Raw genomic sequence first — 22,902 nt, forward strand, 5'->3', positions numbered from 1 at the left:
GTTGAACCAGTCACTTACCTTCTTGATAATAAAAAAGCAACCTTTCAGTATGTTCCAATATTAAAATTATTACAACAAATTTTAAATTGCCAAGCTATTCTAGATAAGGTTATTTCAAATCATAGAGGGAAGCATGAGTTTATTGTTGACTCCTCCTATGAATTTAAATCTCCAGAGGATGGCAAATATTTAATTGAAAACGGGTTATTGAATGCAGATGAAATCAGGATTTCTATTCGCCTGTATGTGGATGAATTTGAGATTTGCAACCCTTTAGGCACTTCTAGAAAAAAGCAAAAACTCTGTGGTGTTGGGTTTTGGGTAACCTGCCACCAGGATCTCATTCAGCTTTGTCCTCCATTTATCTTGCTGTCCTTTTCAAAAGTGTTGACGCAAAAGTCTATGGTTTTGAGCAAGTGTTACAGCCACTCCTGCAAGATCTTAAAACCTTGGAGACTTATGGTGTGTTTGTCCCTTTGTTGGGCACATCTTTTAAAGGTACAGTTCAGTGTATTGTTTCTGATAACTTAGGTGCGCACACTATCGCAGGCTTTGTTGAAAGTTTTTCAGGTGAGTTCTTTTGTCGATTTTGTACAGCTAAGAGATGTGATGTTGAATCTGACACAGTTGCTTGTGGTGCTTTTAATCTGCGGACTAAAGAACTGCACAATGAACATATAAAAATAGCTCTGGAAACAAATAATCATTGTTTCGGAGTTAAAAGAGAGTGCATTTTTACCAAACACCTCACACATTTCCACGTTCTGACCGGTTTTCCTCCTGATGTAGCTCATGATGCATTAGAGGGTGTTGTGCCAGTGGAGTTGGCTTACTGCTTGTCAGCATTAATTTCAAAAAAGTTTTTTACTATTGATAATCTAAATAAAGCAATATTGGCCTTTCCATACAAGTGGTCAGATAAGACAAATAAACCTCATATTGTGCCACAAAATTTGTCTGCTCGCAAAACTGTGGGGGGAAACGCCCACGAAAATTGGAGTTTGTTGAGGTTTCTCCCTTTTTTGATTGGACATTTAGTACCTGAAAATGAACCTTCATGGTTGGTGTTACTGGATTTAAAAGAGATTATTGAACTTCTTGTTGCCCCAACACATACTGATGAATCCATTTCATATCTTGAAAGCAAGATAACTGAACACAGGCAAAGATACAAAGACTTGTTTCCAGCTGCCAGACTTTTACCAAAGCACCACTTTCTTGAACACTACCCTTATTTAATAAAGTGTTTTGGTCCTTTGGTTACACTCTGGACACTTAGGTTTGAAGCTAAACATAGTTACTTTAAAAAAGTTGTGAAACATACTAGTTGTTTTAAAAACATTCCGCTGACTCTAGCTTCAAGGCACCAATTCATGATAGCATTTCACCTTAACTCGCCCTCCTATGGTAAAACCTCTCTTGATGTACCTAGTGTGTCCTCATTTCCAGTGGATCTTTTGAATCCAAATATTGCTTTGGCTTTAACATCAAAATATCCCGATATAACTGAAGTCGATCTGACTAAGAATGCATCTGTGAATGGCATACAGTACAGCACAGGCATGATAGTTGTTCAGGGGTCAACTAGCGGCATGCCAGACTTTGCTGAGATTGTGCACATGTGTGTCATTAAAAATGAATTGCTCCTTATTGTGAGAATGCTATGCGGATGGTACACTGACCATTACAGAGCCTTTGAAATAACCCCATCACCAACCAGAGAGACAAAGCTTGTGCATTTAACTGATCTGGGAGACATCTATCCACTGGCAGATTATATTGTTGGAGCAAGCCGAATGGTGACCTTGAAAAGGCATATTTTTGTTAAAGGTTTGTTACATTGTATTTAACATGTAGGTATGTTATGATAATTACTACATCAAGGCTTAAGTCAAGGCATTGTTAACTCCTTGCACTTAGCACCATTGAAAACTTTAATCAAATACTATAAAATCTCCACGACTCTGTTCACTGCAGGCACACAGCAGTGACATGAATTGGATTGGTTCTTGGCATATTTTTCTCTCCAGATATGTTTTTGAGAATAATGTGAATTTATCAGCAGATCAGATCTTTTGAAAATCTCTAAACACTAAAAAAAAATTTATATAAAATCCTGATATATATATATATATATATATATATATATATATATATATATATATATATATATATATATATATTATTATTTTTTTTTTTTTTTTTTTTTTTTTTTTTTTTCTCCCCTCCCTTTTTTTAAGATTGTATTTAACACTTTGTTTTATGGTTTGTGCTTTTTCAGACTGAGAATAATGGCTTCACCCTGCATACTGAAAGTCATATTGGTGGACAACACCTGCCAGAGGCTAACACTACCATGTGGACTTCCTCAATCTGTGAGTGAGCTTATGGAAGAAGTACAGCGCCAGTGTGGACTGACCTACACCTTCAACCTACAGTTTATGGATCCACTCTTTAATGATGACTTCATGAATCTGACCTCAGTATCTGAAATACAAAACAGAGGCACTATTAAGGTGGTAAATCTGTCAGATCCAACCATTTTACAGTCACCTGTTTCATCTGCTGGTTGTCGTTCACCGTCAACTTCAAGTTTTTCTGGTGTGAGCTGTCCTGATACAGACATTCTTTCTTCAACTGAGTCTCAGTCTGAGCCATCCACTTCAAGGTCATTGTGGCCAGACAAGTTTTGTGTTCCTCAGTTTTCCTTTGACTCTGAATTAAAACTTGACCGAGCCAATGCAGAATATAAAGAAAATGGGACACTTCTGACTCCAGATAACAAACTTTTGTCAAACATTCTCGATGGACTTGTGCAAGAAATTGTTCATTATGGACTTTATATAACCGACAACCAGTTCAACAGTGTGGGTGAGGCGCTCATACTAAAGCATCCCTGTCTGTCAGAGCGAGGCTCAGTAAGTGGGTATGCTGGTTGGAAACATCGCTTAAAAAACAAGCTTTCAATTTACCGAACTCAGTTACGAAAACTTGGTTGTCACGAAGTAACTGTCAATGCTTTGAGCCACAAGGCAAAGGCCCTGCTTTTGCCATTAAAAAGCCAAGGCGCTCTGAAGTGAACTATTGCCCCCCCTATCCCACAGGAGAGACTGAGGAAACTTTAGAAACATTTCGAGTGGAACTTAAAATGGATGTAAAAAAGAGGAACGGCAAAGAAACAGTGCATCGAAAAATGGACAAGACGTTCTCATACAGAAGATTAGAGGTAGTTCAGGAAACACCCATGGTACAAGATTTCCAGGAACGGTGGCCTGCGCTCTTTGATGTGTTTGAGGTTTGTAAAATGGTGATGAAATGTACTGAACTGAAGTTGGTTCAGCCAAAAAAAATATTTGTTGTCTATTTTTTCAGATAAACGCTGAATTCAAGAGAATCACCGCTCTGCCACTGCAGTCCCGGTTCCTCTCGCAGCTAGACATTCTGTCTTCCAAACTTATTGCTCTCTATAAAAAAAGAGGTGGACTAATAGGCAAACGCCTAAAAAGTATAATGGACCAAATGACTGAAGTAAGATGAAAAAAAAAAAAGATTCATTCATTTTTTGATTAGGAAATGTAGTAATTTCAAATCTGTCCACACATCCTCTAGGAAGATGTCGACCATGGGCGTGAAAGTGTTCTGAAGGGCCTTTGTGTGTACCTCAATGAAGACCCCGAACATCTGATACGACAGCATGTAGTGAGTATTATGAAACTGATAGAATTTTTTACATTTCTAATAGTTGCATGACATTTTTAATTATTTATTATACATATGATAATTATCATATCTGGCAACACTGATTACTGCTTCCTATAGACTGCATATATTGCCGAAAGGAAGTTTATCTAATGTGAAAACGTAAATCTGTCAATATGTGTTTGATAACTCTGGCTTTCTCAAGAACCCGGATGTGTGGCACAAAAATCTGAATTTTGTAACTGAAGTTGAATTATTGAACTGAAAGTGAAAGTAGTCCATTAAATCGTTAAATTCAGTTTCAAACCAGTGCATTCAATTTCAAATTATGCACATGCAGATTTAATCTGAGCAATTCAAATTCAGTTTCTGCTGGCACAAGTTTTTGTGATTTATCATCTAGATCAATTTTAAGTAGTTTACATACTTTTAGCTTTTCTTAAAATTTGACTAATTATTGGATAAAGTAATTTTTATCAATGCCAACTAAATCTGAAAAAGTTAAATATTGCCTTTTAAGCTAGTAATGTTTATGTGAATGAGTGAATTTTGCATTTAGCTCATGGTCTGGAAGCTTTAAATTTTTTTTAAATCTTTTTTTTTTTTGTCAGGGAGTAAGTGATACAGCCTTTGAAGAATCAGTTGAGGAAACTACTGTGGGGATCTTCACGGTGAAACAACAGGAGGCGCAGCCTACTCCAGACGATGTAGGAATTATCCTGGAAGGCCAAATTGTTATCCAGGATTTAGACAATGTTCCTCTGGCTGTTGCACTACTGTTTGGCCTCCTGTATGCTCTAAATATGGATTATCCTCATCAACTCAGGTATACCTTTGAAGTGATCCAGAAACTGATCATGGAGCTAGATGGTGGCACACTTTCAAAGAAAGTCCAGGTCCTGAAGAATAGACTCAATGAGTAATGCTGGCCAGTGAGCATGACCAGCTTATTTGAGGACTTGTCCATTTAAGTTGCTTTTCATTGTTCTCATGTTGTTGTAAACAAACTTTTAAATATGCTTAGTTACTTAAAAAAAAAAGGCGTTCTGTAGAAAGAAGGATTTTCATTGTTTAAGATGTGTTTAGCTGCACTCGATATAATTTTCACATTTTACCAACTGAAAATGTTTGTAAGAAATTGTGCAGTAAGGGGTATGGTGTTCCATATAACACCCCAGAAAGTTGGCCCTTTATAAAAGATAGACATAACTTTGATTTGCGGGTCAATCGTTTGTGGAAGTCCATTTGAAATTTTTATTTATTTTTGTCAGACTCACTTTTGTATCGGTATCTGAACAGAGAGGTTATGTGGCATGCACTTTGTTTTTCTACTTTGTCAGTGATCCTTGGTTTGTCTGAAAACCCTGCTGTAAACTGTTAGGATGTAGACTCATCTGAATGTTGACTATTTTGTATTAAAATGTTTGGCTTATTGGAAAATGTTATCAGCTGTATTTGTTTTATTCTTGCTACAGTGTACTACTTTCAAAAGGTTTAGGCTATGTAAGATGGATTTGATAGATTAACACCAAATCTATATTGTGATACATTTTAGGTTGTTACCACATAACTACATTGTAAGTGAAACATTTAAATTTATTGTAATGTCTAGATAAAAAACTACATAATATATTCAACATGAAGTAAATTTATGTTACAAGTATAAAAGATTCATATACATAAAATGTGACAGAAATGCATGATATAAACACACTTGGATTAGGATATTTCAACATGAAATGATTAAATTTTACAACATGAAATGATTAGAAGTTTTCAACATGAAATATTCACAGTCATTTAACATGTATATATTATGCTGGGATTATATAATGAAGTTATAAAATGAAAACATAATCTAATTGCGTGCAACCGATGTACATGTTTCAATTATATAAATCCAACAGACTTTTTTTTTCAGTGAAGGCAACCCGGCCTGCACCTCCAAAGAAACGTGACTACTCGTCGGGTCAACGCAGCCACAACGTTGTGTTTAGTCCTTGTGCGTTTCCGGCTACTTTATCAGTCAGATAATAACAATCAGGACTAATAATCAAAGCATCAATATAAGGACTCACAAATGTCAGCAAATTCCTGGAGGGAGCTGCTGAAACTATGGGAATGGACGTGAAGGAATGAAGAAAGTGAAAAAACAGGGACAAATATGTTTGCACCCTAAAAACTGAGCACAAAGAGCAAGTACCAAAAAACCCCCAGCACACAACCACAAGGTAATTAACACACGCAATCCAGCTATACATGCATAAATGCGGACATGAGGTCGGACACTTCCGTAGGCTACATAGGCCGCAAAGACCCTGCAAGTCTAATCAGCGAGCATCTAACCAAGCTAGCTCCAAAACAGAAGCAGCATCAGGTGGAGAGAACATCAGGATGCAGCTGGATTTGAGCTTTGACTCCTTCAAGGAGTTTGTTTTTGTCAAACACCACATGTAGCTGTTGTTAATCTGCTGCACTGAGGCTGAACTTTATTGGGAGTTTATTGTAGAATTTATCGAGTTTTGGAGTTCATATTGTTAGCAGTTTCTCCCTGTTGATGTTCATGTGTGTCCTTAATATTACACACATTTAGCATGTAGTTCTGCTGTCTGTGAACAGTTGGTTGCTGAATTTATTTCTTTAAAGGGTATCTTTAAAGCGTACCTGATTAAGTATGAAAATACTAAAAGTAATACTGAAACTAACTAAAACTAAGCATAAAACCAAAAATAAAAACTAATAAAAACGAGCAAAACCACTCTGAAAACTAATTAAAACTAACTGAATTAGAGAAAAAAAAGTAAAAACTAACTAAAACTAAACTATATTGTAAAATCCAAAACTATTATAACCCTGATCACCACAGAGGTGAGCGCTATGGGCCTGAAGTCATTGGGGCTGCTGGGGTGTGGTTTCTTTGGGACAGGGACTATGATGGACTTTTTAAAGCAGGTGGGAATCACACACAGTTTCAGTGAGAGGTTGAATATCAGTGTAAACACAGGTGCCAGCTGGTCAGCGCAGGTCTTAAGGACACGTCCACTAATACCGTCTGGTCCAGCCGCTTTCCTAGTGTTTACACGTCTAAACGCCCTCCTCACGTCGCGCTCCGTCACAGTGAGTGTCTCCGCCCCTCCGGCCGGGAGCGCAGCGGGCTGTCGGCTTCCCGACTCAAAGCGCGCAAAGAAGATGTTGAGTTCATCAGCCAGAGAAGCGTCGGCACTCACCGGGTGTGTGTGTGGTGCTTTGTAGTCCGTGATGGTGCGTAGTCCCTGCCACAGTCCCCTGGAGTCAGACTGTTGTAGTTGCTGTTCCAGTCTGCGTGTGTGTGTGTGTGTGTGTGTGTGTGTGTGTGTGTGTGTGTGTGTGTGTGTGTGTGTGTGTGTGTGTGTGTGTGTGTGTGTGTGTGTGTGTTAGAGGGGGTGGGGCAGTCTTTAGTTGAAGTTCTCACCTTTAGTTTTCGTCCACATGTTGACTGTAATGACACACACTGGGAGTGCTGCTAAACCCACAGACACAAAGATGCATCTCAGCAAATGCAGAAAATCTGAAAATAATAAATAACATTTTGGCTTCAGCTTTTTGTTCAGTGCAAAAACATTTTTTTTAAATGTAATGAATACAGTCAGTTTAATAAGTGTGATGAGGTTTAAATGTGTCTTTGGAGTTTCTATCTACAGTATTTATTTTGAGTTATTAACTGTGGTGTTTGTGTATTTATGCTGCCACAGAAAATAAACAACAATGAAAAGTAAACAAACCGGCTAAATGGATTTACTAAAATTGTTATTTTACCCTTTTGTGGAAATCAAACTGGGATCAAGCTGCACATATAAATCTAAATTGTGGGTTTTGTAACCATCACTGCTAAGTTGAAAAATGTACAAAAATAATTTTAAAGGTTTGTAATACTGAAAAACTGTGAATATTTCAAACCTTTAAATGTTGCATTAATGAAACAATGTTACTGAATGAGACTGAATCTAAGAGTCGGTCTTTACACTTCAGACTTTAATAAACCATAACTGATCTGCAAAGATTATTAAAATGTGAAATATGATGCTACATTTCTCCACACACACATTCAGGTGTCAGTCTGACATTCAGACTTTAGAGAGACAAAGATTCACTTTCTACCTTTTGATGGATTATTTGGTGCTGTTGGCAGCGTCCTTTCTGATGTCATTACTTCCTCTGTTGTTGCCCGTATGTTTGTTACTTTTAATGTTGGTTTAGTTCTTAATTTTGTTGTTTTCACATCTTCACCTAAAGATACACAACAACATTAAAGACACTAAAGTGAAGACTTGAAGGTAAGTTAACAACAGCACAGAGCAGTTCAAGATGGTTTTATCATTGTTCTCAGAGAAAATCAAGAATAGAAAAATGAGCTTCATCACTGTAATCATAATTATTGTGGAGTTTCAGTTTGTTGTTCTAACAGGACAGTTTGAGCTAAAAACATTAAGATGTAAATACTCACTGTTAATAACAGACAGCTGAACCTCAGAGTCTCCATAAACCGAACTGTTTTTGAACCATCTGCAGGTGTAAACACCATCATCCTGAACTTTGACCTTTGTTATAACCAGAGAACAGTTCACAGAAAGTCTCAGTCTGTCTGATTCAGGTTTGTCTTCCGTTTTCTTCCCAAGTTCAAAGAGTGTTTCTGTGTTTCCTGATTTATTGAAGAGCCAGGTAGTACTGATACAGTTATGCTGACCTTGTATCAGATGTTTACAGTGCAGAGTAACATCATGTCCAGCTGTGACAGTGTAATTGGATGAATGTTGTTCAGATGTTCCTGTTGAGAAAAAGAGAGAGTGTGAAACATCAAATATGTTATGAATATGAGTGTTATGTTTATAGTGTGAAATTTATTGTAAGTACAACACAAGTTTCAACTTCAGTTTCCAAGAGTCAGCTAAAGTCAGAAAGTTAAAAGTCCATCATGACTGCTTCAGTTAAAGGAAGAATAAAAAAGTAACACTGTGATAATACTGCAGTTTCTTCATTGAATATATTTTCTATGTACACTTACCTTTAAACTGAACCATGAGGATCAGTAATGAAGACATTTGAATCCACCTGAATGCAGCCATCGTGCTTCTCTCTCTCTCTCACATTCATAAATGACACAGTCTCAGAGATGAGTACAGCATCAGCTTCCTGCTCACTTCCTCACTGTGACATCACTCCTTTGCTCTCCTCTGTGTCGAGCTCAGTCAGTTCACTTCATAGTTTTATATTTAATGCATTATAATTTTATGGTGATTCTTTTGTCGTGCCCTTAAAGGACTGCACAGCACAGGAGAATGTCTTGATCAGAAATAGAATAGAGGAAGTTAAATGTATTCACACTTAGATCAGTGAGATAAGTGTCCACAATGAAGAATGGTGATACTGAAGCAGTGACCACTGGTAGCAGCTTGATAAGGAAGGGGAAGTGTTTTGGTGAGAATGTGGGTACAGCAGCAGCAGAGCTCTGCAGGTTTCATGATGACCAGATGAACATCAAACAGATAAATGTTTAACACACTGATGAAGGTGTGACTGAACTGAATTTAGGTTTCACACCAGTTTCAACACACAGCAGGTGCTTTTATCTTGTTTTTGTCTGACTGAGTATAACACGGAATCCTTTAGATCATATAGTAGCTACAATATACAGTAAGGAGATGCATTTATACATTGTTTAGAAAAAGTTAATAGTTCAGTGCAAACAGATCTTTTCAGACCAATAGAGTAAAGGTTGAATACTGAAGATGAAAGAACAGGAAGTATATTGTAAGGTAAAGACCCTACAATTATTACAGAGAAGACCCAACAGTCAACGACCCCTGTGAACAAGCATTTGGTGACAGTGGGAAGGAAAAAACCCGTTTAACAGGAAGAAACTTCCAGCAGAATCAGGCACAGGGAGGGGCAGTCATCTGCTGTGACCGGTTGGGGCTGAGGGGAGAGAGACAAAGATTAATAATAACTAATGATTAAATGCAGAGTGGTGTATAAACAGAGTAAAAAGAGGTGAATGAAAAAGAAACAGTGCATCATGGCAACACCCCCATCACTTATCCCAGCAGACCTGAAGTAAAAATTAATTTAGGAGAATCTTAAAGACTGCAATACAATAAAGAACCTTACTGATTATACAGAACCTCAAACAGACTTTGATCATTTTATAAAGCTTAGAATCTTTAATACGTATATAAATAGCACTGTTAAAAAAATGAAATGAATTGAGTGTGTGGTTGTAGCTCAAGAGGTAGAGCAGGTTGTCTACTGACTGGAAGGTTGGTGGTTTGATCCCTGGCTTCTCTTCATGGCAAGATACTAGATTCAGTATCTTTGAGCATTTAGATCAATTCTTATTATGACCGCTGACATTTAGGAACCTTCCTAAGCAAAATCAACTGCTGGAACAAAACCAGTGAGTGGGGAGCTCTTCTCAGCCTTTATAACAGTGTGGCTGATTGCTGAGTGGAGACAGGCTCCTCAAGAGAAATAGGTGGCAGCTGAATCTGTGGGAGGAACGGGACACACCCACACAAAACACACAAGACCTTATGGGAGGGGCTGTAACACCCCTCCCATAAGTACAAGCTTCAATTTGCTAAAGAGGCTCACACCCTTAAAAATACTATACTTACCATGTTTTGGATTTTTTACCCAAATTGAAACCGGTTTAAAAAATTTTAATCCATAAACGGTACTCACATCACAAGTAGACACCTAGTGGCAAAACACTGGAAAGAATGAGGGACTGCGAAACATCATGCAGTACAGCACTGATCCTCAGCCTTTCCCATTACTGACACAAACCCCATTGAGATGAAGGGTTTAAAACACTCATCTGGCCAACCTGTTGGCTGCTTGGAGGCAGACGTTTGCTGCATTTTTGGGGGCATCAGAAAGAGATGGGTGATGCTTAATGAAGCCACTCTTGTGAAATACCTTCTGCTCACTTAGGTAAACTATGATGCCTCATTGGACTGGCAAATACTCAGAACAATGGGAAAGTCTGAGGAACTCGGTGACCATCTAAGATGGAGAATTGTAGATTTATACAAATGGGGGAGGTCACCTGGAGCCTTTTCTAAACAACTGCAGATTCCAAGAGCATCAGTTCAACCAACTGTACATAAGTACAAGTTATTCAGATGTGTCACCACTTTGCCGAGGTCTGGAAGAAGACCCAGTCTGTCTCCTTCAGATGAGAGGAAATTGGTTAGGATGTTCAGGAACAACCCAAGAACAGCTAAGGCTCAAGCCTTACCGTCCACACGGAAGCCAGTTTTACATCTCCATAGACTGAGAGTTACTGACCAAGAAAGAAGCCCCTGCTCCAAAACAGAAACCTTCAAATTGAAATTTGCAGCTGCCCACAAGGACAAGCCAAATGCCTTCAGGAGAAATGTTTTATCATCAGACAAGACAAAGATTGAGCTATGTGGCCACAATGACTAGTGTTTGGAGGAGTAAAGGTGATGCTTATAAACTTAAGTACACTGTACCAACTGTCAAGCATGGTGGTGGTAGCATCATCCTTTGAGGCTGTTTTGCTGCCAGTGTTACTGGTACATTGCACAAAGTGGATGGAATAATGAAGAAGAAGGACTTCCTCAAAATTCTTTAACGTCACCTCAAATCAACAACTGTATGGTTAAAACTTAGACCCCCACCCCCATGCCTGCAATCTGTGTAACAAAGCGAAGTAGGCTAAAAAGTCTCAAAAAACAACACCATCATGCCATGAGCTAAAGAAGCTGAAGAACAGCTGAGAAACAAAGACACTGATATCTATCAGTCTGTAAATGATTGCAAAACCACTGCCAAGGCTTTGGGACTCCACTGAACCATGGTGACAACCATTGTCCTCAAAATTAACAAAATTACTCCAAAAGAGTATTGATGACTCATTCAGGAGGTCACAAAAGAACCCAGAACAACATATAAAGAACTGCAGACCTCACTTCCCTCAGTTAAGGTCGGTGTTCAAGATTCAACAGTAAGAAAGAGACCGGACAAAAAACGTTTTCCATGTTTCCAAAGTGAAAACCACTGCTGACCAAAGAACACACAAAGGCTCCGGCCATCATTTAGTGACCTGAAGCTCAAGCATGTTTGGGTTATACAGCAGGACAATGATCTGAAACACAACAACAAGTCCACCTCAGAATGGCTCAAAAAAAGAAGAAACCAAATGAAGGTTTTGGAGTGGCCCAGTCAAAGTCTGGACTTAAATTAAAACAATTCTGCAAAGAAGAGTGGGCCAAAATTCCTCTACAGCAATGTGAAAGACTCATTGCAGGTTATCACAAACACTTGATTGGAGTTCTTGAACCCAAAGGATGGCGCAACCAGTTATTAGGCTTAGGGGGCAATTTTCAAAGCGGTCCAGTTAGGTTTGAGTAGCTTTTTCCCTTAATGAAATCATCATTTAAAAATCTATTACTAGTGTTACTGCTAGTATTACTCAGATTATCTTTGTCTAATATTTAAATTTGCTTGCTGATCTGAAGCACAAGGATGGCATGGAGGTGCAATGGTTTGCACTGTCACCTCACAATAAGGTCCTGGGTTCAAATCCAGTCTGGACTTTTCTGTGTGGAGTTTGCATGTTGTGTCTGTGTGAGTTCTCTCTGGGTATTCCAGATTTCTTGTACAGTCCGAAGACATGCATGAGGCTAGATTAATTGGTGACTCTAAATTCCCCATAGGTGTGAGTGTAAGCTGTTGTCTAGGTGTTATCCCTGCAACCATCCCAGCACTGTGACTGTTGGGATGGCCCCAACCCGCTGAATTTGATAAGGGGTCATGCAGACTTAAGATATTTTCCAGAAGTGCTCAGTGGGCAGTGTGAATCTAGAGAGACAAAGCTCAATTTTTCAACAATTAGTTGTCAATAAATGCACTGATGATAAATGCAGGGCTCTCTTACCATTCAAGAGCTCTTTTATTGCACAAATGACAAGGGATCAAGGGATACAAGTAATATATTTCCCAGCATCCCCCTCCACCTTTTAAAATCAGTGGAGTGCAAAATGACTGAGTAAATATTTGCAGAGCTAAAATTCAGTTCACAAGGAAACTGTAAATTGCATAAAAAGTTAGACTTTGGTTCACAAGATAGAAGCATGACTGAAATATGTCCACTTATGTCCAATGTAGCACCATGAATATAAACACCCAGTGTAATTATGTGGAAGGTCCGCTTCTACCTTCCGAGCCTCGGGGAGTTATTCCGGAGCTATGTTTTGGGGTTTTAATGACCTCCACCTAATGACCGCATTGAACTCTGTACTGATGTACGATCAAAATTGTGTAATTGCACTCTCTGCTGATAGGGGGCGGTGTGGCCCCCCGCGCTCGCACAGTGACATGGCGATCTGATGTACGGAAAGCAGAAAGTAGGGTTCTACTTCCCGACTCAGTGTAAATAACGCTGAATATGTCTGTAGTTTGCCATCCTTGAAAAGAACAACGGTCGGATTCCTATGGCCATTATGTTCCCGTGAGCTCCAGTGAGCGTACATGCTGTGGTTTTTGGTAGCAGAGTTTGGGATTCGATCCCGGGTGGCTGGACTCGAGTTGCCCGTGTTCTGAACGAGGTGTTTCAGCCTCCGCCACCGGGGAGGAAACCGTAGCAGCACACATGGTGAGCTTTTAAACGTGCTACTGCCCAGTTAGAAGACAATTTTTCAAAAGTATAATACAGTTTTTAACGATACACTTCACTGCCAGTATAGCCAGTTAGCATTAGCGCTGTGTTAGCTGGCACGGCTAACTAAGGAAATGTGACTCGCCTGAGAACTAGTAACAGATATTTATGTCTTAATAACTTGATATGTTGCATTTTTATATTGAAAAGATACGCCGAATTGACGCGTGGTCTTAAAATATTAAGGGTCTTAAGTATATGTGTACGTGTTATGCGTGTACACTGAGAGCAGAGAAGTGAGAGTAAAACTGTGACATTATTGAATGCGGTTCGGGGAGTGGGTTGCAGGCTTACCGACGTGATATCGGTAAACTGTCCAGTTCTGACTCCAGTTTTGCACTGTATTTATTTTCATGTACTCAGCAGACTGTACGGCAGTTTAAAATATAATAAAGTCGCATCTGTTAGTGTATTATTTAACTGCAGTATTCTACTGGAGAACTCCAAATCGATGCAAAAGACCCTGAGGTATTATGATTAAAGATTACAGTAGTCGACAGGCATTGTATATCTGTAATAATACATTTTCAGGTACTTTGTAGTATTTTTTAATGGTAATCTTTCACGAATGTTGTAGTTTGGGTATTATAAAAAAGGTTAATAAATGCTATGCCTCTGTTTGTGCAGCTGGAAAGGGATCATCTGATTGAGAAGGAACTTGCTCCACACATGAGGAGGCACCTAAAAGACCAAGCACAGTATCAGAAACGCAGAGCCTATGGATCCCACTGACTCTGGACAAGGTTTGTCAAACTTAGAGAGGATTGAAGAGGTGGTTCGAGTTAGGAGCAATTCCAAATAGTCTAATCCAGTCAAACGGCCTAAGCCAGGATTAGGGAGGAGGACATAATATTTGGGGAATTTTTAAGGTGTATTTTAAGAGCTATTTAGACCTGGTTCTTTGAATTGTGACAGAAATATATTTTTAATTACAGAAAGTGGGACAGTGCCATTTTTAATTGAATTTCTGTTTAACACAATGGTGCAGATCAGGCATAATTTCATAGTATGCATGTACAGCTAAAGGCTGAAATCCAGCACTACTAAAGTGGTAATAAAGCACCATAAATATTGACCAGACCTTGACCTATATCCAGCAATGTTAACCCCATTTTTTGTTTTTCAAATGTACACTATATGGGCAAAAGTATTGGACCATACCTTTTAACCTTTGAATACAGGTGTGTAAAATCAAGCAGCTAGACTTGCAATCTGCTTTTACACACATTTGTGAAAGAATTATACGTTCTAGTGTGGTACTGTACTAGGATGCTACCTTTGCAACAAGTCATTTTGTGACATTTCTTCTTTCCTAGATATTCCATGATCAGCTGTAAGTAGTGTTATTGGAAAATGGAAGTGTTTAGGACCTCAGCCACAAAGTGGCAGACCCTTAAAGTCACAGAGCAGGATCGCTGAATACTGAGGTGGATATTGTGTAAAAGTTGCTCTGGCTCTATGACTGCAGTTCCAGACCTCCTCTGGCATTAACATCAGGACCAAAACTGTGCGCCATGAGCTTCATGGGGTTTCCATGGCTGAGCAGGTCTTGTAGGTGTAATGTGTAGGTGACCCATTACATTTGTCCATATGTCATATTGTTTCACAACATAAATGCATCTCAAACTCATTACAACTATCCAATGACAGAATCTGCTGTTGCTGAAATTGTATTCTCCCCAGGGGTTTATGTACCACTGCTGCATGTTATTAAATGTTAATTCTCTCTGCCATAGGTTGTGTTTTGGCCTCTCTCCCTATGCTGTCTTTTTTCTCACCTCTCACCCCCCCAAACCAGTCGAGGTAGATGGCTGCCCCTCTCTGAGCCTGGTTCTGCTGGAGGTTTCTTCCTGTTAAAAGGGAGTTTTTCCTTCCCACTGTTGTCTAGTACTTGAGGTTTTCTATCTAATATACTATAACGTAAAGGCCTTACACCTTTACGTTATAAAGGTGTCTGATGTGTCTATTGTTGTGATTTGGTGCTATGTAAGTAAAATTGAAATTTTCAAGATAACTTTAAAAAACACAAAGGAAGTCTGAAAATTGTGTGCAGAGCATACATGAAAGTGGCAGCAGGTGCCTTCAATAGTAACTGAAGCTGGTCGTGGTCAGCCAGTGGAGCATGTCGGGGGGGCAGGCTCTCAGTTGTGTAATGGATTTAATAATCATGTAGGATCCTCGTAATTAATGCCCTGTTTTGCTCAAGATGAATTTTAATATGTGCAGGAATTCTTAAGCGATTATTAATTTATCTGCACATCATGCAGTGGAAATTATGGTTTCTCTATGGGAAATTAAAAGCCTTAAAAATTTGAAATTAAAATCCAGGAACATAAGGTTCTAAAATGCCTTTTATTTCCTATAATATTGCTGAAGGTCTTAAATTTGTAGATGGTGTTTTCAAGACTGTCGTCATAGCCCATAAGATTAATGTTGTAACATTGCAGTTTCATGTCACTCACTTAAAGTTGTTGTCCCTTTGTTGTCATGCACATTTATTTGTGTTGTTTGACCACAACAACTGACCAAAAACTCACTAAATAACACAACTGCTGATGTTTTCTTATGGTGCATTAGCACGTTGTCCCTACCTGATTTGTTTTACACATGTGTAGGTGTGAGTTGCACATGGTGACATAGAACCCTAACCCTACCGTTACTCATCACTCTAAACTTAACTGCATGTATAAACAGATCGGGTCATATATACATGTTTAGGTTGCAACTTATGTATCATAAAGTCTTTAAAATAAGAGATTCCTCATGCAATGGGACATTTTGGGCTCAGTGGGCAGCCCGGCTTTCAAGTGATGTCTTCAGTTTTTTTGGTTTGTCCAGTGAACAATTGAAAATTCATAAAGATTCACTTTATTGTCATATGTGGCAAAGAAAAACATCAAACACTGTGGGGATTACTGCTCCATAGCCTGTTTATAAAAGCTTAAATATATTACATTAATTTTTATTCGAGAGAATTATTTAGATTTTTAAAATGGTGCACAAACCCTGGCAGACTATAAGAGTTACATTTGGTGAGGAGATAGCTGTGTGTAGTGTTGTTTATAATGATCACTTTGCTACATGTGGAATGATCATATCACTTTTCTCAAAGGGCAAGAGAAGCCATCAGAGGATGGTGTGGAATTAACACTAAGCTCAAAAGGACGGCAACGGAAGAAAAATTCCAAATATCTTGATTATGAAATTGATGACAAAGCTATTGAACCCCATTCCCCCCAAACAGCCAGAAAGAGCCCAGGAGGAAGAAGGGCAGCTTCTCAAAAGCCTTGGGCAAAGAGTAAAACTGCTAAGACTGCCACACAGGACACTGTGGATGGAGAAAATGAAGGAACAGACAAAACACCTACAGAGTGTGAGGGCCAAACCACAGCAGAAACCGCTAAGGAACCAGTGAGAGGCAAGAAAGCAGCATCAAAAAGGACTCCTGCTAAGAAAACTCCTGCCAGGAAAACTAGCAACACTAATGTGGACTTCCCAGATGGAGAGGGTGTGGTTAAAGATACGGTGCAGCAGGAGAATGGGACGCCAAAGCCGAAGAGGAAGTATGTAAAGAGGCAACCTGTACAGCAGGTGGAGCCAGTTAAAGAGAAGGAACCAGAGGAACCCGATGAGGAGCCCGGGCAAGGTGGCCGGCGGCGGAGAGGAGCTGCCAAAGCGTAAGTTGCACCTACAGTACTGAGCCATAGCACAACTAGAGATACCTGTAGTTAGAACCTGCCAGTTTAATGAGTCTCTTATTCCAGGCTTTGTTTCATACCTCATTTTATTTTTTTAAACAGGATCATTTTTACCTCTGACATCATCGCTTAAAACACAGGAAGTCTGAACTGTGACACCAGGCTGGTGATATTTAAATTCAATCTTAGTTTTATGATTATTACATGATAGCTATCAGGCATTCTTATTTCACATGTAATTAAAGGGATCATAAGTACAGGCGTTTATGTAGCTATATAAAAGTATAAACTTCTAATTGTCAGATGATCCTTTTTCAGTTACAGGAAGCAGCTTTACTCTTCTTCAGACCTAGAGGGTCTTTGCAGATGCTTAAAAAGTATTAAAAAGTCCAAAGTTAGGGTTGGATAAGCTGTAAATAGTTTAAGTGACATAAACCTGACAACTTCCAGCACACAGTGCTGCTGTTTTAACCCGCTGTACACACACAGTCTGACTGTATTAATAAAGCCGTGCTGTTTTTGTAACAGGTGAGACTCCAAGGGTTACACAGCAGGAGAGCACCAAATAACAGTTAGCCTTGTTTACACACAACCATGAGTGATTTATCCTGCCGTAACGAGTGAACACAAGTGAACAAGTGACACTCATGAATCTTTTTTACTTTTTGAAAATGTTTTTAGAGTTCTACTTCCTAAGACTTTCAGGCTGTTTTTTATGTGTAAAAATAAGAGTGATGCTTGTTGTTTATTATTTTTACATTTATGCATTGAAATCATGGAGCTCCCACATAGGCCAGCATTTATACATTTTTACATGTGCACGGTGCGCCTGTGTTGCTCAGGAATATTACTGCCAAAACACTAGTTTGCACGAGAGTTGATCAAAAAAGCAGCAGCAGAAGAAGAAGTAGTCAGAAATGCACAGCAGGAAACTGCAGTAAGGAGGTGCATGGCGTAGGTTATGCTTTGGATTTTCTTTTCATATTTGAACAATGTTCTAAAACTGTACTTTCAACTTTTGCTTACATGGAAAAAGTTTATTTTCATTTTGTTTTTCAGTGCAAGTTAAATTTAAAGGTCATAAAATGCTTACTAAAGGTAAATTGATAAAAACCAGCCCACACCAAAGGAGCTAAGCAAAACGATACAAAACACAAACACAACCCGAATGCCTTTCTGAACAGATGAGTTTTAAGCTGCTTTGTGAAGGATGCCCAGAGTCAAGGGTGCAGAGAGTGAGTGGTAAGCTGTTCCAAAATTTTGGAGCTAAGGTTAGGAAGGCACAATAGGTTTCAGAGGGGCATAAAGAATCACAAGAAGGGCCCCCATCTGAAAACATGAGAAATTGGTATGGAGAATAGGGGTGGAGCAGTGTGATAATGTCGGGGGGGACGTCACCCTGTAAGGCAATAAAAGTAAGAATTTTTCTGTTTTAAACTGAAATGTAAACCTGACAGGAAGCCAGTGCAGAAGCTTTAAAAGAGGTGATATGTGAGTGTGTGCACAGACAGCCACCTCCAATTCACTTTTTCAGACAACATTCCTGAGTTTAGCAATATTTCTTAAATGGAAAAAAAACAAGTGCAGGTCAGAAACTTTGAAATGTATTTTCTTCATACATGCTGACTTTATACATTATATACACCCTGTTTTTACAGATTAATGGTAATGTACACATTCAAAATATGTAACCTCAATCTTACAGGGCATTGAAGTACCTCCACAATTTGGCACAAGAGGTGTTTGGTCACCAGGCTGATGATCCAGGAGATGAAGACGCTGGTTCAGAACAGAAAGCCAAAGCAAGCAAAGGTACGGTGAAAGTCCTTCTTTTTTCCAGTACGCCAATCATACCTAAGTACGATCTCATCTTCTTATTCACTGGAGTTCCTTCAGAGAATTAGATGAGGTTGCTCTGAGGCCTGTATGGTAGAAGTGTGTTTCTGGTCTCAAATGGGCTGTAGTTCAAATTCCAGGAGTTTACTAGCTGGTATCGACATAACCAAATTAATGAGCAAAATTTGTCTGACTGTAACTCGTTTGGACTTTTGTCCCAACATTTCCTGTCATATTAGTTGTGTTTTTCGGAGTCACTGGCGTCCTAGAAGTAGAGGTGTTATGTGGGCTTTTACTTTTTGATGGCTGGTCTGAACAAGCCAACAATCACACAAGTTACATGTGATGTAAAATTTTATATACCAGTGCAGAAGAACTCCTTCATCACAGATCTCTGTGTGCCCCAACTGAAATCCCACTTTCTATTCCTGCAGTGGGTAAAGGCAGAAAGAGGAAACGTTTTGACAGTGACGCAGCAGAAGATGAAGACTTTGTGCCAGATCATGAGGAACAGGAGGATGCAGATGAGATGGAAGATGATGAGGAAGAAGCAGCAGACGACTCAGACCTGGACTCTGATTTTGTCAAACATAGAAGAAACCCACCGATTTATTACGTCAGCAATAACAATGTCAGTGCTTTTCTGATTTCTTTTCATTTGTGATAGACCAGTGCCAGTTACTTCGTAGGTGCAGTGAGGTTCAAGTCATTCTAGTCATTAGTGATCAGATTAATTAATAACACTATAGCCTGTGCATTTTAATTCTACTTTTTTAATAAAGTCAGATTTCCCAAAGTTTTCTTGATTTATGACATAAAATTTGCTTTTAGAGGAGATTTTTTTTCACTGTTATCTGACTCTTGTGTTTTGCGATTGGTAATTATTCTTATTGGTTATAACCAAAGGCACTATAGTACATGACCTCAATACAAGCATCTGTATGAGTCAGTCTAACAGAGGAAGAAGCATCTGCTTTCATGATGGTATTAAACTGTTGGGATTTCCAAATACCTCGGTGCACCTTTGCACCACGATACCACTCAGGGCTTGTAAACAGAAATTATAATAAACAGTTTATATCAAAGTATATTTAACAGATTTCTTACCAGTGAGAAGTGTTATTATTGGGATTCTCAAACAATGAACCAAAGTACAAACCAGCACTGATCAAAGAAAAATAAAATTTCAGCCAACTTTAAGAAAACATGCGAACGACTGCAGCTTCTCCTGTTTTCATCTCTCCTGCAGACATGCTCGTACGCCAAAGCCCAAAATGGACTTAACGCTAATATCATGAAAACTGCTTTGGAGAGTGCAGAGACCACTAAGAAATTGTAAGTAGCTTCACTGCACTGCTGTGTGTTTCTGTCCACCTGTTTTTATAAAACCTCAGGCTGGCCTCTGGGTGTCCATGTTTGTACAACTTTAAAGTCACACAGTTAACAGTAATGATTTGTTTTCATGAAGTATCAGTGAATGTTGTGCTTTTGCTGTTCTGTACATTTTTCTGACGGCATACATAAGGTAGTCTTGAAGTGCAAAACAACACTGGGAATCTTGCCACAGACAAACAAGAACTTTATTATAGAAGCTCGTTCTCTTGACTGAAAAAAAACATTTTTTTTTACATCCATAAGCTGAAATTTTGAGTCATTATCTCAAAATTTCAACTTAATTTAAAGTTTTGTTTTGTCAATATCAATTTATTTTCTCAGCATTTCGAGTTAGCAAGTCTCAGACCAAGCCTAATCCTAACGCTTACCCCTAATTTCAAATTATTAAGTCTAATTAATTAATTTTGAGATGACACAAAATTTTGACTAATATTTTGTTGCAAAACTTACTGGTTTTCTTTAGTGTTTGTTTGTTTTGACCATATGTTTATGCATGTTTGTGCTTGCAGTCGGGAAGAGCACTACAGCAGCTGGGTGTTTCCAGAGTGGGTCCCCTCCACCAATGATTGGGTTCCTGTGCCACAAAGGTAGTTTTTTAATCATTTGTGTAATAGTTATATCCAGTTTTAATGGGATTTTGTTCTTATTTTATATGTTAGAAAGACTGCAGCTTAACGCTTTGGGAGAGATACTGTTTTTAAACTATGAAACACAGCATAACGGGTTGTTACTAATATCTTGCCCCAACTTAATCCCAGATTAATTTTTATTTTTACATTATATTAATTTTATTTATTCAGACAGTGCTTTGAAACAACACAGGAGCAATAGTAAGGGGTCATCCAAAACTGAGAGTTTATCCTGTTTAAACAAGAAACAAAGGAGTTGTTAGGAAGGATTGCTGTGATGAAGTCTGAAAAGTGTGGCTGCAGCAAGATGTGAGTGTAGTGAATGAAGTAGAGCCATTGTAGGTGTATCTCACTGCACCCGTCTGGTGTCTTCATAAAGACAGGAGCTGGACAAAGGCGGTGAATTCAAGTTTGTTTTAATGCTGGCAGGGGAATTAAAACATCTGATATGCATTTGAAATACATAAAGTAATTAGAATGTAATTTTGTGTGCTCTGCTTTTATTTAGTGATCTGGAGAAATATCTGCCTCGTACGCTTCACTCAGCTGCTTTCAAAGTGTCCAGAGAAGGCCTCAAGAAGGAGGAAATACCTCTGCAAAGACTCAAAAGGTGACACAGATCAGCATCTAAATTAATAGCATAATTATCCCTGGTATTATCACTTATAGAAGTAGTGTGTGTTTTTTTTTGATTTCCCTAAAAGATGCTTCAGCTGGAATTTGTTTTAGACATATTTGCTACTTAATATTTCAATGTCATTTCATCGTACATTTCCAAACAAAACCTCCAGCGTTTCTGTTTGGAAAACCCATGCCTATGAGAAATCTGTATTTTTGGTTATTTACAGGTTTGTGTATGGAGAAAGGAGAATAAATGGATTAATGCTGTATATGAATGTTGGAGCAGTCACATCTTAAAAGTATGTTTTATTTTCATTTTTTCTGTTAATGTAACTGGCAGGTTCGAGTCCATGCCTCCTCACCCAGAACGCTGGGACATGATGCTGTACGCGGGGGGACCGGTCTGGGCTCTGGAGTGGTGTCCAACGCCCGATGGTGCTCTTGCCACCCAGTACATGGCTCTGTCCTGTCATCAGCAGATGGATGACTTTCACTATGTCGACAAAACCTACACAGGAACTGGACTCGTTCAGCTGTGGGATGTGGGCAAACTGGAGTACAGCAGCAGGTACAAATGAAATGTGCATGGTGGGATATCATTGATATAAATGTTATAATGTTATGAAATAAATGGTCTTTTGATTCGACATGTTGCCTTTTAAAAAAATATTTGAAGATTTAAATTATTAAATTGGAGCCAAATGGTGCTGTAGATACAGTGGTGTGAAAAAGTGTTTGCCCCCTGCCTCATTTCCTGTTTTTTTGCATGTTTGTCACACTGAAGTGTTTCAGAACATCAAACCAATTTAAACAATAGTCAAGGACAACACAAGTAAACACAAAATGCAAGTTGTAAATGAAGGTGTTTATTAGTAAAGGTGAAAAAAAATCCAAACCATCATGGCCCTGTGTGAAAAAGTGATTGCCCCCCTTGTTAAAACATACTATAACTGTGGTTTTTCACACCTGAGTTCAATTTCCCTAGCCACACCTAGGCCTGATTATTGCCACACCTGTTCCCAATCAAGACATCACTTAAATAGGAGCTGCCTGACACAGTAAGGTCCACCAGAAGATCCTTGAAAGCTACACATCATGCCGAGATCCAAAGAAATTCAGGAGCAATTGAGAAAGAAAGTAATTGAGATCTATCAGTCTGGAAAGGGTTATAAAGCCATTTCCAAAGCTTTGGGAATCCAGCGAACCACAGTGAGAGCCATTATCCACAAATGGCGAAGACATGGAACAGTGATGAACCTTCCCAGGAGTGGCCGGCCGCCCAAAATTACCCCAAGGGCGCAGC

General features: G+C 38.9%; 1 protein-coding gene across 5 annotated transcripts in view; it reads left to right on the top strand.

Moving 5' to 3' along the window:
* The first annotated feature begins 13,068 nt into the window (after positions 1–13,068).
* Positions 13,069–22,902, top strand: part of gtf3c2 (general transcription factor IIIC, polypeptide 2, beta) — a 32,766-nt gene continuing 22,932 nt past the window's right edge. Inside the window, exons 1-10 of one of the 5 annotated variants that reach the window (XM_030722391.1) lie at positions 13,069–13,357; positions 14,048–14,163; positions 14,737–14,984; positions 16,533–17,097; positions 18,824–18,930; positions 19,389–19,585; positions 20,204–20,289; positions 20,859–20,936; positions 21,487–21,588; positions 21,940–22,167. In XM_030722391.1, the coding sequence (XP_030578251.1) occupies positions 14,981–14,984; positions 16,533–17,097; positions 18,824–18,930; positions 19,389–19,585; positions 20,204–20,289; positions 20,859–20,936; positions 21,487–21,588; positions 21,940–22,167 (1,367 nt within the window). In that variant the 5' untranslated portion in view covers positions 13,069–13,357; positions 14,048–14,163; positions 14,737–14,980. Of the gene's footprint in view, positions 13,358–14,047; positions 14,164–14,736; positions 14,985–16,532; positions 17,098–18,823; positions 18,931–19,388; positions 19,586–20,203; positions 20,290–20,858; positions 20,937–21,486; positions 21,589–21,939; positions 22,168–22,902 lie in introns of those variants that run through there. The other 4 variants (XM_030722394.1, XM_030722392.1, XM_030722390.1 and 1 more) reach the window with 4 other exon arrangements.

This window comes from Archocentrus centrarchus, chromosome 24 (assembly GCF_007364275.1).
Source record: "Archocentrus centrarchus isolate MPI-CPG fArcCen1 chromosome 24, fArcCen1, whole genome shotgun sequence".
In the NCBI taxonomy this organism is placed as follows: domain Eukaryota; kingdom Metazoa; phylum Chordata; class Actinopteri; order Cichliformes; family Cichlidae; genus Archocentrus; species Archocentrus centrarchus.